Source organism: Meles meles, chromosome 9 (genome assembly GCF_922984935.1).
Source record: "Meles meles chromosome 9, mMelMel3.1 paternal haplotype, whole genome shotgun sequence".
Classification (NCBI taxonomy): Eukaryota; Metazoa; Chordata; class Mammalia; order Carnivora; family Mustelidae; genus Meles; species Meles meles.
In genome coordinates this window covers 46,032,959-46,045,571 of record NC_060074.1, presented here as the reverse complement: position 1 = coordinate 46,045,571, position 12,613 = coordinate 46,032,959, and the positions used below count along the sequence as shown (strand labels likewise).

Sequence of the window (12,613 nt, the reverse complement as noted above, 5' to 3'; positions counted from 1 at the left end):
ACGAGGTTACTTTCCCCCTCCGCCTCCAGTGCTCTTCAAAACAGCTTTGGAGTGACTCACCAATCATGTCCTCCCCACAGGGCAGATGGACATCCTCCCAGGAGCCAAGACGAATCTGTTTTCAAAGGCAGGCGAGGACATTTTCTCCTGATTTCCTAAATCACTTCAGGCTGCCTGGGGGAGTCTGGGTCGTGGGGCGGGGAGCAGGGAGGAGTAGTCCTGGAGGGGTGCTGCCTTCGGGGGTCGGAGAGTGGCCAGATCCGTCTCCAGAGCATGGGCCTGAGACTCCCTGGGGATGCCCCTCTGGGAAGTGTGGCCTCTGCCCAGAGAGGAGAGCTGGGCCTGCTCTGGCTTCGTGGACCACGGCGGCCTGCGTTTGGGGCCAGCCACAGAGCTGCCCTCATGCGCTCATGCCCCATCTCACTCTGTCCCTTGCTCCGTCCGTGTTGTCCAACTCTGGGCTTGAGCCAGTCTTGTGGGGACATGGGGATGGGACAGACCCCACTCTGGGAGTTCCTGTCGGGGTGCTTACATGCTGCCGTCACTCCCTTTCTTCCCCTCGTGGCCTGAGGTCCAAGCTTATGGTATCCTCTCTCCTGTTATCAGAGTTTTCTAGCTGTGTGGACTTTGTCCCTGATGGGGCTGGCAAGGTGGTGTGTTTCCACTGAATTTTCCTAAAGAAGACTCCTGAGTAGCCGGCTGGGACTCTTCCCTCCATGGCTCATCCCCGTCCCATTGTGTCAGCCTTTCCTCAAGCTGTCCGAGCGCCCAGGCTGAGGCAGAGGGGACGTTTGCTCCTGTCTGTCTTGACTCAGCCCTGGGCATCAGGGAGGTCGCCAGGCGGGGTGTGGAGAGAAGCAGAGCATGACTCCCAGGCAGGCCATGGCCTGTGCCACTCAGCCCCGCTTGTGGAGCCGTCAAGCCCTGCCCCCCCAAAACACATACACAAGGATGTGCGCCCTGGCGGGCCCTGGGTGCGGCATTCGGCATCCTGTCAGGCGCCCCATCTCAGGTGCCCACGAGCCATGTGCTGAGTTGCGTGTGAGCAAGGACGGTTTGCGGGCTTTTGTTTGCACAGCTCAGGGTCGGCGACCCGAAGACTCTCTGGAGTTGCAGCGAGCGAGCTGGTGAGGTGATGCCCTAGCGGGACTTAAGCAAGGGCAGGTGCCATGAAATACAAAGTGAGGGCTTGTTTTCGTTCTTGGCATCTCTTGAAACTATAACGAAAAATTTCACACACATGAAACAAGAGAGACCTTAATGCGTGTGGGGAGCCCCCATGCCCATCTCCAACTTTCAGAACCTTGTGCTTTTTAGACTGTGCCCACCTCATCAGCCCCCGCCCCGACCCTCATTTTCTGGAAAATTTAAAACAAACCCCAGATACCACAGCTTTTGCCCATAAACACTACAGCATGGATTTCTAACACACAGAATCCCGTGATCATACTCAACAAAATGAAGAATTCCTAAGCATCAGGTCATGGTTTAGGGTCTCCCAGTGGTCACAGAAAATGTCCTTTCACAGTAGTGTGTTCAGATCTGAACGCTGGGATTGCCAACTTATCTAGATCAGCACCCGTGGCGGCTCAGCCCCTGGAAGGAGCTGGTCACTGTCCTGAGTGACTTTTCATTCCACACCTGACTGCTTTTAGCTGCCTGCTGTCTTTTCAGCCCATTCCTTTCAGCTCCGATTTCCCAAAAACTGGGAGCTGTAGCTAGTTTTGATTCTCAGCTGAAGGAGAATGCTTCATAGATTAGCCTTGACATTGTAAAGTCTGCGTGATCTTCCTGAAGGCAGAGATATTGCTAAGGAGAAAGACTATGTCCCATCTTCGTTGGTTTCCGATAAATACACGTAAACTAATGCCGGACATGTCTCAGGAAGCCACAACATTTAACCCATTGAAGTATAATTCACATTAACGGGCAGATCCCAGCTTTACTGCAGACCTTCCGTACTTCTCAGGATGGTGCGTGGTATGGGAAGGAAGCGCTCTGTGGGCCGGGCTGCTGGGGACTGGCAGCAGGACTCACCGGGGGCACCTGTTGGGTTGCCCTGAGTTCCTGGGGCATCTGGGTGGTCCTGGCCACCGGGGCTTGGGCATGTTGGCTGTGGTCTGTGGGGGGAGGGCAGGCGGTACCCAGAAGAGGGCAGGTTGCTCAGCAAAGGAGGAGGGAGGCTGGTGGGCCAAGTCCTTCTGGGGTGGAGGTCGGAGGCCCCACTGGGGTGGTTCAGACCAGGGAGAAGGCCTAGAGGGGGTTGAGTATTTTGCTGCCCCGATGAATCACTTGTGCCTTGAGGTGGGACGTTTCCATGTAGCGAGCCCCCTTTTATAGTTTAAATGAACAAGGGTGTCGAATGTACGGTGTGGGAATTGTGCAGCTCACTCAGGTTGGGTGCAGGGAAATGCTGGCTTCATGTCAACATTGTAGGAAGGTACATTGGCCCCTGAATCCAGACCCCAGTGATCACCCACGACTTGCACAGTGTGTGAGAGCCAGTTTACGATCGCGCACCCTACTGCATGCCCGGCGCGCAGTGGGTGGGGGAGTGCGTGTTCAGGGGCCAAGCCTCTCCTGCAGTGTTCTGTGCAGACACCTGCTGTGTGCTCTTGGCCCAGCGCTGTCCTCCTCGCTGCCAGCCTCCGTGCAGACGGGGCTTCCCTTCCATCTTCACTCAGGCCCAAGACAAGCCACTTTTTGCTGGGCAGGAGACACTCCTGAGTTGTGGTCCCCATATAAAGGCTTACCTGTTTCTTCCTGCATTGAATGTCATACCAACACACACACACACCCTGAACACGAGTGTCCCTACTGCGGGGATGTGACTTTTCTCATTAAGTTAATTTTTACAGAAACCCGGGCTTCTCTTGTTCCACATCAGTCCGCATCCTTCATTCAGTGTCCCCATCCCGAGGGCAAGCCAGCTTGGCCCCCACGGCCCCAGTCTGTCCTAGAGGCACATGTGCTTCCAGATCAAGAAGGCAGAAAGAGCCCCAGATGCCCCCTCAGGCTGTGGTCCTCGTTTGGGATGGGGCATGTCGTGGCCGTGCCAGCTTGAGGCTGCCTACATTGGCAGAACGCCCAGCCCGCACCCAGGAAGCAGCGCTCGCCCCCCGGGACCCCTGCTCATCACAGCACGCGTGGGAGCAACAGCTGATCCAGCGGCAGAGCCGAAGCCAGAGCTGACTGGAGCTCATGCATCTTCGAGGGAACAACCCCTTCCTGGGCATACATTCTAGCATGTTCCCTGTTAGATTGGAGTTCACACTGGATTAGATGATGGGGAGGGGGCAGGGGAGAGGAAAGGAATGCTGTCATTCTCACTGCTAGAAAATCCGCTGACTGCTCCCCGGGCCCAGGGGAGCCCCTGAGACACAGTTAATTCTCAGCGCATCTCCCGGGCAGGCCTGTTGCTGTTCCTGCCTCAGAGATGCACCCGAGTCTGAGAAATGAGAGGGAGGAGCTCGAGGTCATGCCTTGGGTGCAGGCAGAACGGGCTTTGAACCTAGCTGGTGGTAACTGCTGTGGTCCTGGTGTGGCTCGGCCCTGTGTGCCTCACTCCTGCCCTGTCCATGGGGACCTAGAGGCCACGCTGCCTTGTGTGTCTGGTGTTCCACGCTGCGTCCCTGGGAGCAGGTCCGTCACCCTGAGCCTGGGAAGTGGACGTGGAAGGGTAGCCGCTGTTGTTGGCAGCGTGGGCTGCAGAGAGCAGCTTTATTTCAGAGAATGTTGTGGGGACAGGGACTCAAACCAGCACCTTCCCAGTGGGGAGGCCGGACAGACATACACCGGCCCCATGACTGACACCGACGGCCCTGGTGATGTGTCCCGTCTGTGGTATGTGGTGTCCTGTGATGGGAATGGTCTTCCCTTTAAAAACACACAGTCCCAGTCCAGTCATGGGAAGTCCCAGCCAAGGGACATTCTGCAGAGTACGTGATCTGCACTCCCCCACCCTGTCGCCATCATTAGGAACAGCGGCAGGATCCTAGGAGATGTGACGCCCAGGGGTCATGTGAGAGCCTGGGTGGGGGGCTGGAACAGGGAGGGAAAGCCTAGGCACCTGGTGTACGAGGGGGCTTCAGTGAACCAGAACTCGACACACCAGCCTCATGGGAGATGCCCCTCTTGGGGGAAGCGGGAATGTGAGAACACTCTGCTATTTTTAATTTTTCTGTAAATCCACAACTGTTCTGAAATAAAAAGTTTGTATGAGAAAATAAAAATGGATAGAAGATTGGCTGGTGTGAAGACCGGGCACCATTCCTGCTGCCAGAGACCTCGGACCCCACGACTGAGTGTCTGCAAGCCAGCGGTGGCAGGAGAGGAGGGGGCACTGCCCCCCAGGAGCTGGGAGGCGGCACGGTGCAACACCCCCCGCAGCCTCCACATGCGGCGCTTTCCCACCTACATGAGGCGAGCCCCCCAAGTGCAGTTTAGGATATTAATTTTTTGCGTTCTTTTACTTTTGCGAGAGTTTCCTGGCATCCAAGTTTGTGTCGCCGAGAGCCCTTGGTTTGGGAAGCCTGGGCATGCAGGGAAAGGAGAGGAGGAGGGAGGGGTGAGATCAGACACAGCACAGGTGTTTCTCAGTGTTTCTGTGCAGGTGTAGCATTGATCCCCACCAACGGGATGAGGCAAGAAGAAGAAATGAAAGGAAAACCAAACTGTCACCGTCCCAGGATCCTGTAGGTAGAAAATCCAGTTCAGATATGTGGTCAGAATAAATGAGGGGTCCTGGGATACAACCCCGCATGCAGTGACTTAAATTTGCAGTATTGAGGAGAATGGGCTGCTGAAAATGCCAGACCCCTAGGGATAAGTCTAGAGATTTTCAGTTCCTCTGCACTCCGAGTTCTACAGCATCTTCGATAGCAGCGAGGTGAAGCGCGAGTCCATGTCCATGGATCATATTGCTGCGATCCTGATCTCTCCCAGCTCGCTGTACCTACGCGGTCCCAACCAGAGTTAGTCTCCTTCTCAAAACAAAACCCAAAGACCCCTACCTCACATCATGGGCAAGAGTCAAGAGCAGAGAGGTGGGGACACACAGGAAGGGAAAGGCCACAGGACCTACAGGGGACAGTGCCGTAAAGTAGCTTTGCAGCCTCCAGGTGGGGAAGCATAAGCTCTGAAAGGACTGATGGATGGGACCGTCCAGAAAGGCCGTCTCTGAGATGGACGGAACTGCCAGAGAATCCGTGGTCGGAATTTGTAAAGAATTCCCCTGACTCTGGAGAAAAAAAGACCACCCAATTTTTTTTAAAAAGGGTCCCAAGATTTGAATTCAGAATAGCCTGTAAGTGCCTGGGGAGATACTCGGTGACTTAGCCCTCAGGGAAGGACAGATTTCACCTCTGGAGACACTCTTGGGTCCCCACCAGGTAGGACAGTAGTGTATGGACAGAAGGCTCTCTCCATCCTGTGTGCAAGTCTTCCCCTTGCTTCCCTTGCTCGCCTTTCCCCTTCCCTTCTCTCCCCTGCCCTCCTCTCTCTCCTCTCCCTCCCCTGTGCTCTCTTCCTCTCCCCCCTTCTCCTGACCTCCCCTCCTCTTCCTTCCTTCCCCTCCTCTGCCTGCCTTTCCCCTTCCTCTTTACTGCCTTCGCTTCCATCCCCCCTCCCTGCCACCCTCCTATGCTCACCTCTCCTCCCCACCTCATTAGGTAACCTGTGTGTGGATTTTTCACACAGTAGCTTTATTGGTGCAAGAAACATAAATCTTTGTGTAGCATTCAAGTGCAGACCCTCTTTGATTATGTACCTCAGGGAAGGGGCTGAACCTTTTTATTCAGTGAGTTTTTGCTTTTTGTGTTATAGATGATGTGGCTGTTGTCACAGAAATTGCTTCAGCCTCCACATTGCGCAAGCGCGGGCTGGCCCAGCTCTTTGGGATGGGGCAGCAAGGGGCTCTCCTGTCCTGGGGTGGCCGCCGGGGCTGCTCCCCATGCCTCATGCCCTCTCCCTGTGGCGGGTGGCCCGGGTTCTCCTGGTCCGTGTCTCTGGTGCCTGTTTGACCTTCTCAGTGGGTTCCACAGATGACCTTAATGGAAGCACATCATGGCCACTGGCCGTGCCCTTCCCCACTCTTCAGGTCCCAGGCCCCAGTGTTTCCAGACCGCAGAGCAGGAGGGTGCCCTCATGAGATGGCAGTGTTCTCTGGCGGGCCAGCGAACACATACTTGGGATTGATTTCTTGCTGGCCCCTCAGCAAGGTATACCCCAGTCTGGTGTCCAGAAATTCTGTGAGTGGGCCAACTCAGCGAAGCCATACCTCGATTTAAAACACACAGGCGGTAACTTTTGGTTACGCTAATAACCACATATCTTTTCACTTATACTCTGAACTGATTGCACTGAGAGTTGATTCATCTTCCCATTCTAGTGTGGATAGAAGTCACGTGTCACGGGGCAGCATTTATGCATTTGGCTTTGGAGTAATTAGACCTCTGGGGCTTGGGGCCGACAGAAAAAGTTCAATCCCAAACTCAAGGAAAGGTCTTTCTGTAAGCTAGGATGCTGGCCCGGTGCTGCTGCCCCTGACTGCTCCCAGAATTCGGAGGTTCCTCCAGAAACCTTGCTGGCTTCTTGATTTCTCAATCGCTTCTGGTTCTTTAGCCTTCACTCAGCTGGAAGCTGAGGTCCTCCTTTGAACCTAGCTGCGGAGCCCTGAACGGGATGGCGTCCCAAGCACCATGGCCCTAACTCTTGCCCACTGACAAACTGCAGCTTGATTAGGATTTTCAGAGGGGCCTTCTGGTATTCCTGAAGGTATTTACAGTGGAATTCAAATTTAAAAAAAAAAAGTGTATACTTTTATCAATTTTATATTTTTGAACATGAAATTGTAACCTTATCCAGAAGCAAAATGAGTTTCACTTACTTATTTTCTTGAAAAAAAGTTCCAGAGGGCTTTTCGGTTACCGTCTCCAGGTCTCTCTCTGGGCAGTGACAGCGCCCACGTGGCAGAGTGCTAGGCTCACAGGTCAGCCCCTGGGCTGTCGGGGCTAGTCCTGGTCCATGGGAGAAGCTCTCATGCTCCTTGTCGGGGTGTTGGGGCCTGCTGTTCGCTTCCAAGATATGACCCAGCCAGGCGGTCCTCCTGGCTCAGGGAGCCTGGACTATCTTAGCCCCGGAGGTGCCTGGTCACTGCTGTGACCGCAGGGGTATGTTGCTGGTTTGGGGAGAAGAGTCCCTGTGGTGCCCCGTGGTGGACTCTCCTGGTTGTGCAGGTGCGAGAAGCCCTAGTTCCCTGACTTCTTTGGGGGCCTCAGGAGCACACGTTCGGCTCTCCTCCAGGTGGTTGTTTTTGTCCTTGGATTGTGAACATTTTCAGAGACACATGGGCTGCGTTACACTCCATGTGAAGGGCATGCGAGGGGTTACCCAGGGTGGGTGAGAAGCAGGGTTCTAGTACAGTCCGTAGATCTGATGTCACTTGCTTTGTCTGAAGCGGGGAGCCCAGGGTGCCCGTGAACCCGGCGCTCTCTCCTTAAATCACGAGAGTGACCGCCACGTCAGCGTCCTCGTGACACGCCTGTCATTGCAGGCCGATTTACACCGCTTGTCAGGAGCTAATTTTAAACCCAAAGTGTGATTCCTGGAAGTTTTGCCAGAGTTTTCTTTCTTTCCTATCTGAGAGAATATGGAAAGTCTCGGGCAGTCTAAAAGCAGCCTGCTCCGGGTTTGGGTGGTGGCTGGCTTCCAGCTCCCATCTTTGCGCTCAGCCTGGAGAGACAGAAACAGGGCCGGGATCCAGGCGGGGAGAAGTGATTCTTTACATCGTGAGTACCTGGCCAAGTGCTTTTCTGAGAGCTGTTTGGGTGTCTTGGTTTCCTGGAGGGCCCCCCAGGCACCCCCACAGCTGTTTTCAGCGGGGCCTCCCAGGGCTGGGTTTCTGCAAACACCCCAGGCTGTTTGTCAGCATCTGGGAACAGGAGGAACAGCCCCTGTGTTTTGATCCTCTCACTGCTTGTGGTCTGGGCAGAAAAGCCGTTCTGACGAACGCGAGGAGGTGTAACGTGGCCGCGAGACAGACATGAGCCCTGACGGCCCAGCCGCACAGGCGTCCGGAGGCCCAGCTCCCCTGTGGGCCATCTTTCACTTGGGGGCTATTTTGGTTGTTCTGCAAGGGGTTTTTCATTTTCTGATTCAGCAAATAAAAATAACGTGTGATGGAATCCAACCTGTTCTCCTCTGAAAGTAAGAAGGACACATGCATTTCCCTGTTTGCCAGGAGTCTCCCTGTAGACTCCTGAGTGTGAAGTGTTTGCACGGGAATGCGAGCCACTTCTGAAGCCCAGTGCTTTCTCTCTTCTCCAGATGGACTTTCTGGCCGAGACCAGCCCGTGGAACTGCTGAATCCAGCCCGTGTGAACCACATGCCCAGCACGGGTAAGTCCACTCGCCCGGCCTGGGGGGGCTTGGGCTCCCTCAAAGTGCTGTTTGGAGGCCCCTCCACATGTGGGGGGGTGTCTGGAGGGAGCAGGTAGGCCCTCAGATTGTCTGACCCCGTGCAGTCTCCTGGGGGAAAATAGGCCGTCTGTCGCGGAAGCTGGTTAGGCATTGGCTATTCAAGAGGAAGGGAATTGTGGCTCTTTTCTGTCTTGAGCTCCGGAGGGCGTGTTCTTACCGAAAGTGCCAACTGCTCTTTTGAGATGTTACCACAGAGCCGATCCATAGGAGGACCCTGTGGGGCAGAGTTCTGAGCTGGAGGTAGGACCAGACGTCCCCTGCCTGGCGAGGTCGGGCTGCCGGCAGCCACGGGACGCGGGAGGGTCACGCCTCTCACCTACCCCGGCCCAGGCTTCTCACAGCCGAGGCTCTCCATAACTTGTCTCCCAAGTGCCTTTTACTTTTTTTTTTTTTAAGTGAGCGAAAGAAAATCAGCCATGATTATGTCCTTTATTCCATATATAATCTTTCTACATTTCATGCTTTAAGCAACGCTTTCCAAATCTAAATGGCGTGGAAACATTTTTTTTTTCTTTTTTTGTTAAAACAGCCCCCTCTCCCTGTCCCGGGCCCCATGTAGTGACTCCAGGATGTCAGCTCAGAGCCTGGGCACCATTTGTTCTGTGCCAGCTGCTTGGCCTTATTAAGAGAAAGGCAAACCTCTAAAGGGCCAGGGTGTGAGTGCACTGTAGACTCCTGAGCCTGCGTTTCAAGACTGCGCAGCTGGACCCTTGCCTTCGCCACACCCCGAGGCCCCTATCTCAGTGGTCTTGGCTCTGCAGCACCTCCTGGACCCCAGCCTTCCTGGGTGCCACCCTGCCCGCCCCCACTGCGGGCAGTGCTGGCCGGGACAGGGAGGTGATGGGCACCTGCCTCTGCCCCTGGTCCCCTTAAACAGAGGCTGGAAGTGGCGAGAAAGGGATGTCCTTCCTTGCATAGTGATGCTCCATTCTCTGCCAAGGGTTATTCCTGGCGTCTCCCCACACACAAAGCTCCCATTGATTCTCTGCAAAGGTTCCTGGACGGCGCTCTGGTGTTCCGTGTCCCTGGAACCATGGGTGCTCTCCTGGCCATCCCCTGGGATGCTCACAGCCCACTCTGTCTTCCATTTCCATGCCTCTTCTCCACGACCCCCTTCCGCACACCTTGACTTTTCACCTCAGGTGCAGGAAGGGGGGCTTTGGAATAGCCTGTGAGATGCTCAGGTTTTACGTGCAGCCTGTGTGACGGAAACCGCTTTGATTCTCATTTCCTCCTGGGCTCACATCACCAGTGTTGCTGTTGCCTGAACACGGAGTCCGTGGGTGGTTGGGTGTCTTCAGGCAGCTTCCTAGTGTTCCTGTCCCCCCTGGGTGTGGGACAGAGAAAGAGGCTTCCTAGACAGCCCCATAGACCACGAAGGTGGGAAGTAGTTGTTTCCAGGTGGACCAGAAAGAGGTGGGCTCCTGATTAGTTTTCTGGCTTGGAAAGGACATATGCCCTGTTGAGACCTGATATGGCTTAGGGTGAGACAGCCTGTGGGCTTCAGATTCATAGGGGACCTGGGCTCCTGCTGACCCACTGACTCTGACCTGAGGCTGATCGTTTCTGACCTGAGGCTGATCGTTTCGTAGATGGGGATAATCCTTCTCTGCAGGATTCTTTTTTTTTTTAAGACTCCATTTATTTATTTGAGAGAGAGAGTGAGAGAGAGCATGAGAGGGAAGAAGGTCAGAGGGAGAAGAAGACTCTCTGTGGAGCTGGGAGCCCAATGTAGGACTCGATCCCAGGACTCTGGGATCATGACCTGAGCCAAAGGCAGTCGCTTAACCAACTAGGCCACCCAGGTGTCCCTTTCTGCAGGATTCTTAAAAGAATCACACATGTGGGGCGGCTGGGTGGCTCAGTGGGTTAAGCCTCTGCCTTCGGCTCGGGTCATGATCTTAGGGTCCTGGGATCGAGTCCCTCATCGGGCTCTCTGCTTGGCAGGGAGCCTGCTTCTTCCTCTCTCTCTGCCTGCCTCTCTGCCTACTTGTGGTCTCTCTCTCTCTGTCAAATAAATAAATAAATCTTTAAAAAAAAAAAAGAAAAGGAAAAAAAAAGAATCACACATGTGTCTGATTTTTAGTAGTTCCTGGACAGGTGTCTTCTCTTCATGTCCCGTTGACAGACATACTGAAGATGGTGTGTGACTTAATTGTGACAGCCGCTTCAGGGTCCTTGGACGATCCTGAAGGGCCTCTTCTACTCCTCTCCTTTGAGGGGACCCACCCAACTTGAGAAATGGTGTCTTGGGGAGCATGGCCCCATGACATTGAACCAAGTTGTTTAACTTCCTGGTAGCCAGACCCCCCCGCTGGTCAGAGTGGGGTGGGGGGACAATGCCACGTTTCCTCCCTCACTGGCGGGCAGTGTCTGCAGTGTGGAAGCCATGCCCACAGTGTGGAAGCCATGCCCAGGGGCAGCCTGCCAGGAGGGAGGCACGTGCATGGTATAGGTGTGACTCTGGGCACGAAGCTTGCAGGTTGAGGGCTGCTTCAGAAGCTGCTGGAGCAAGAGGCCTTTTTAGCCCCTCCATGCTCAGTCCATTCCAGGCCACTCTAAATCATGTCCTATAAGGAAACAGAATTTGAAACTTAATATGAAAACTCCTTTATGGCCACACTGATGTCACTATACAGTTCTTCGATGACTTTTCTGTCAATCCTAATTTGCCCCAGCAGATTTCCTCCCCACTGAGTTTAACCTTGACACTCAGCGGTGTGATAACATGATACTCGTATGTGATTCGCAGGAGTGACTCCAACCTTCCCATGGGAACTTGTCCTCTGCGTGGGGAGGGGTGCACGGCCCCCATTCTGTTGGTCTGGTCTCACTCCTGGGCCCTTTACTTGGGGAGAGTGGCGCCTGGTAATGGTTCCCTTGATGTGTGGTTTGTCTTCATGATGTCTGGCTTTAGGTAGAAAATACGCATCCCTTCTTTTCTTGGTGCGCCATCTTGAATTGAGGTGTGAGATAGTTCACGCAAGAATACCTCCTGGTAGAAAAGTCTGAATTGTTGAAGAAAAAAGTCAAAAGGCTTTTTAGTATGGGTTAATTCTGCTTTCTTCACCATCCCCTGCAATGTCCTTGATGTAAACAAGGGTTTTCTTTTTTTGTTTTCTTTTCCAACTGATCTTGTCACTGTGACTCCCGGTTAGCATCCCAGTCCTTTGTTTCTTGAGGAAGTGAAGTGGCGCAGTTACAGATGTGGCTACACCTGTTCCCCCTTCCCGGAGGCTGTGCTTCCTCGCCCTGGCTGGGGACTCAGGGTGCAGGCCCTGTGGCCTGGTGGGACTGCCGGGAAGCCATGTCAGCAGCTCAGTTAGGTGGGGAGAGATGTCGGAGTTTGAGGGGAGTAAGAAATGCCCACCTGAGCTGGGGTCTGGGTCGTGGGGGACTTGAGAGACATTTAAGTAACTCATTTGTGAATCATTGTTATATTTTTGAAGTAACAGACTTTTCCCTCTGACTACAAAAACAATGCGTGTTTATTACGGAAGAGAGTCATGGTACTGAATGTTTTGGGGGTTGGCTTCCAGAATCGGAAGGGGAGCTCGCTTGGCACTGCACGGTGCGGACGCCAGGAGGCCTGCAGCACCCTAGATTGAGTTGAAGGGGTTGAGAACAGTGCCTCTGTCATCCAGGAACAAAGTGGAAGAAAACAAGACCTGAATAAGAACAGGGGGCCCAGGGTGCCTGGTGGCTCAGTCAGTTAAGCAGCTGCCTTTGGCTCAGGTCCAGGTCATGATCCCAGGGTCCTGGGATCGAGTCCGGCATCAGGCTCCCTGATAAGTGGGAAGCCTGCTTCTTCCTCTCCTCCCTGCTTGTGCTCTCTTGCTATCTCTGTCTCTGTCTCTCTCTCTTTCTCTGTCTCTCTCTCTGAAATAAACAAAACCTTTACCCAAAAAAAAGAACAGAATGCACATATTAAGCACTGACTGTTGATGCAATGGCCTGCTGAGGGGCTGCTGTCCGTCACGCGTGCACTCATCACAGCAGCCAAGGGCCTTGCTGGCCCCGTGGAGAGGGGACAGGGAACCTTGGGGCAGGAGCACTCTCTAAGGACACCCAGCATGTAAATTACGGGGCAAGACCTCTGCTCTGTGCTGCTGGAGGAGAGACCACCTCAGAGTGT

General features: G+C 54.1%; 1 protein-coding gene across 5 annotated transcripts in view; it reads left to right on the top strand.

Moving 5' to 3' along the window:
- Positions 1–12,613, top strand: part of HDAC4 (histone deacetylase 4) — a 290,774-nt gene that overhangs the window by 129,385 nt on the left and 148,776 nt on the right. For 4 of the 5 annotated variants that reach the window (XM_046018154.1, XM_046018153.1, XM_046018155.1 and 1 more), the window contains one exon: positions 8,326–8,397. In XM_046018154.1, the coding sequence (XP_045874110.1) occupies positions 8,326–8,397 (72 nt within the window). Of the gene's footprint in view, positions 1–7,648; positions 7,788–8,325; positions 8,398–12,613 lie in introns of those variants that run through there. The other variant, XM_046018152.1, reaches the window with a different exon arrangement.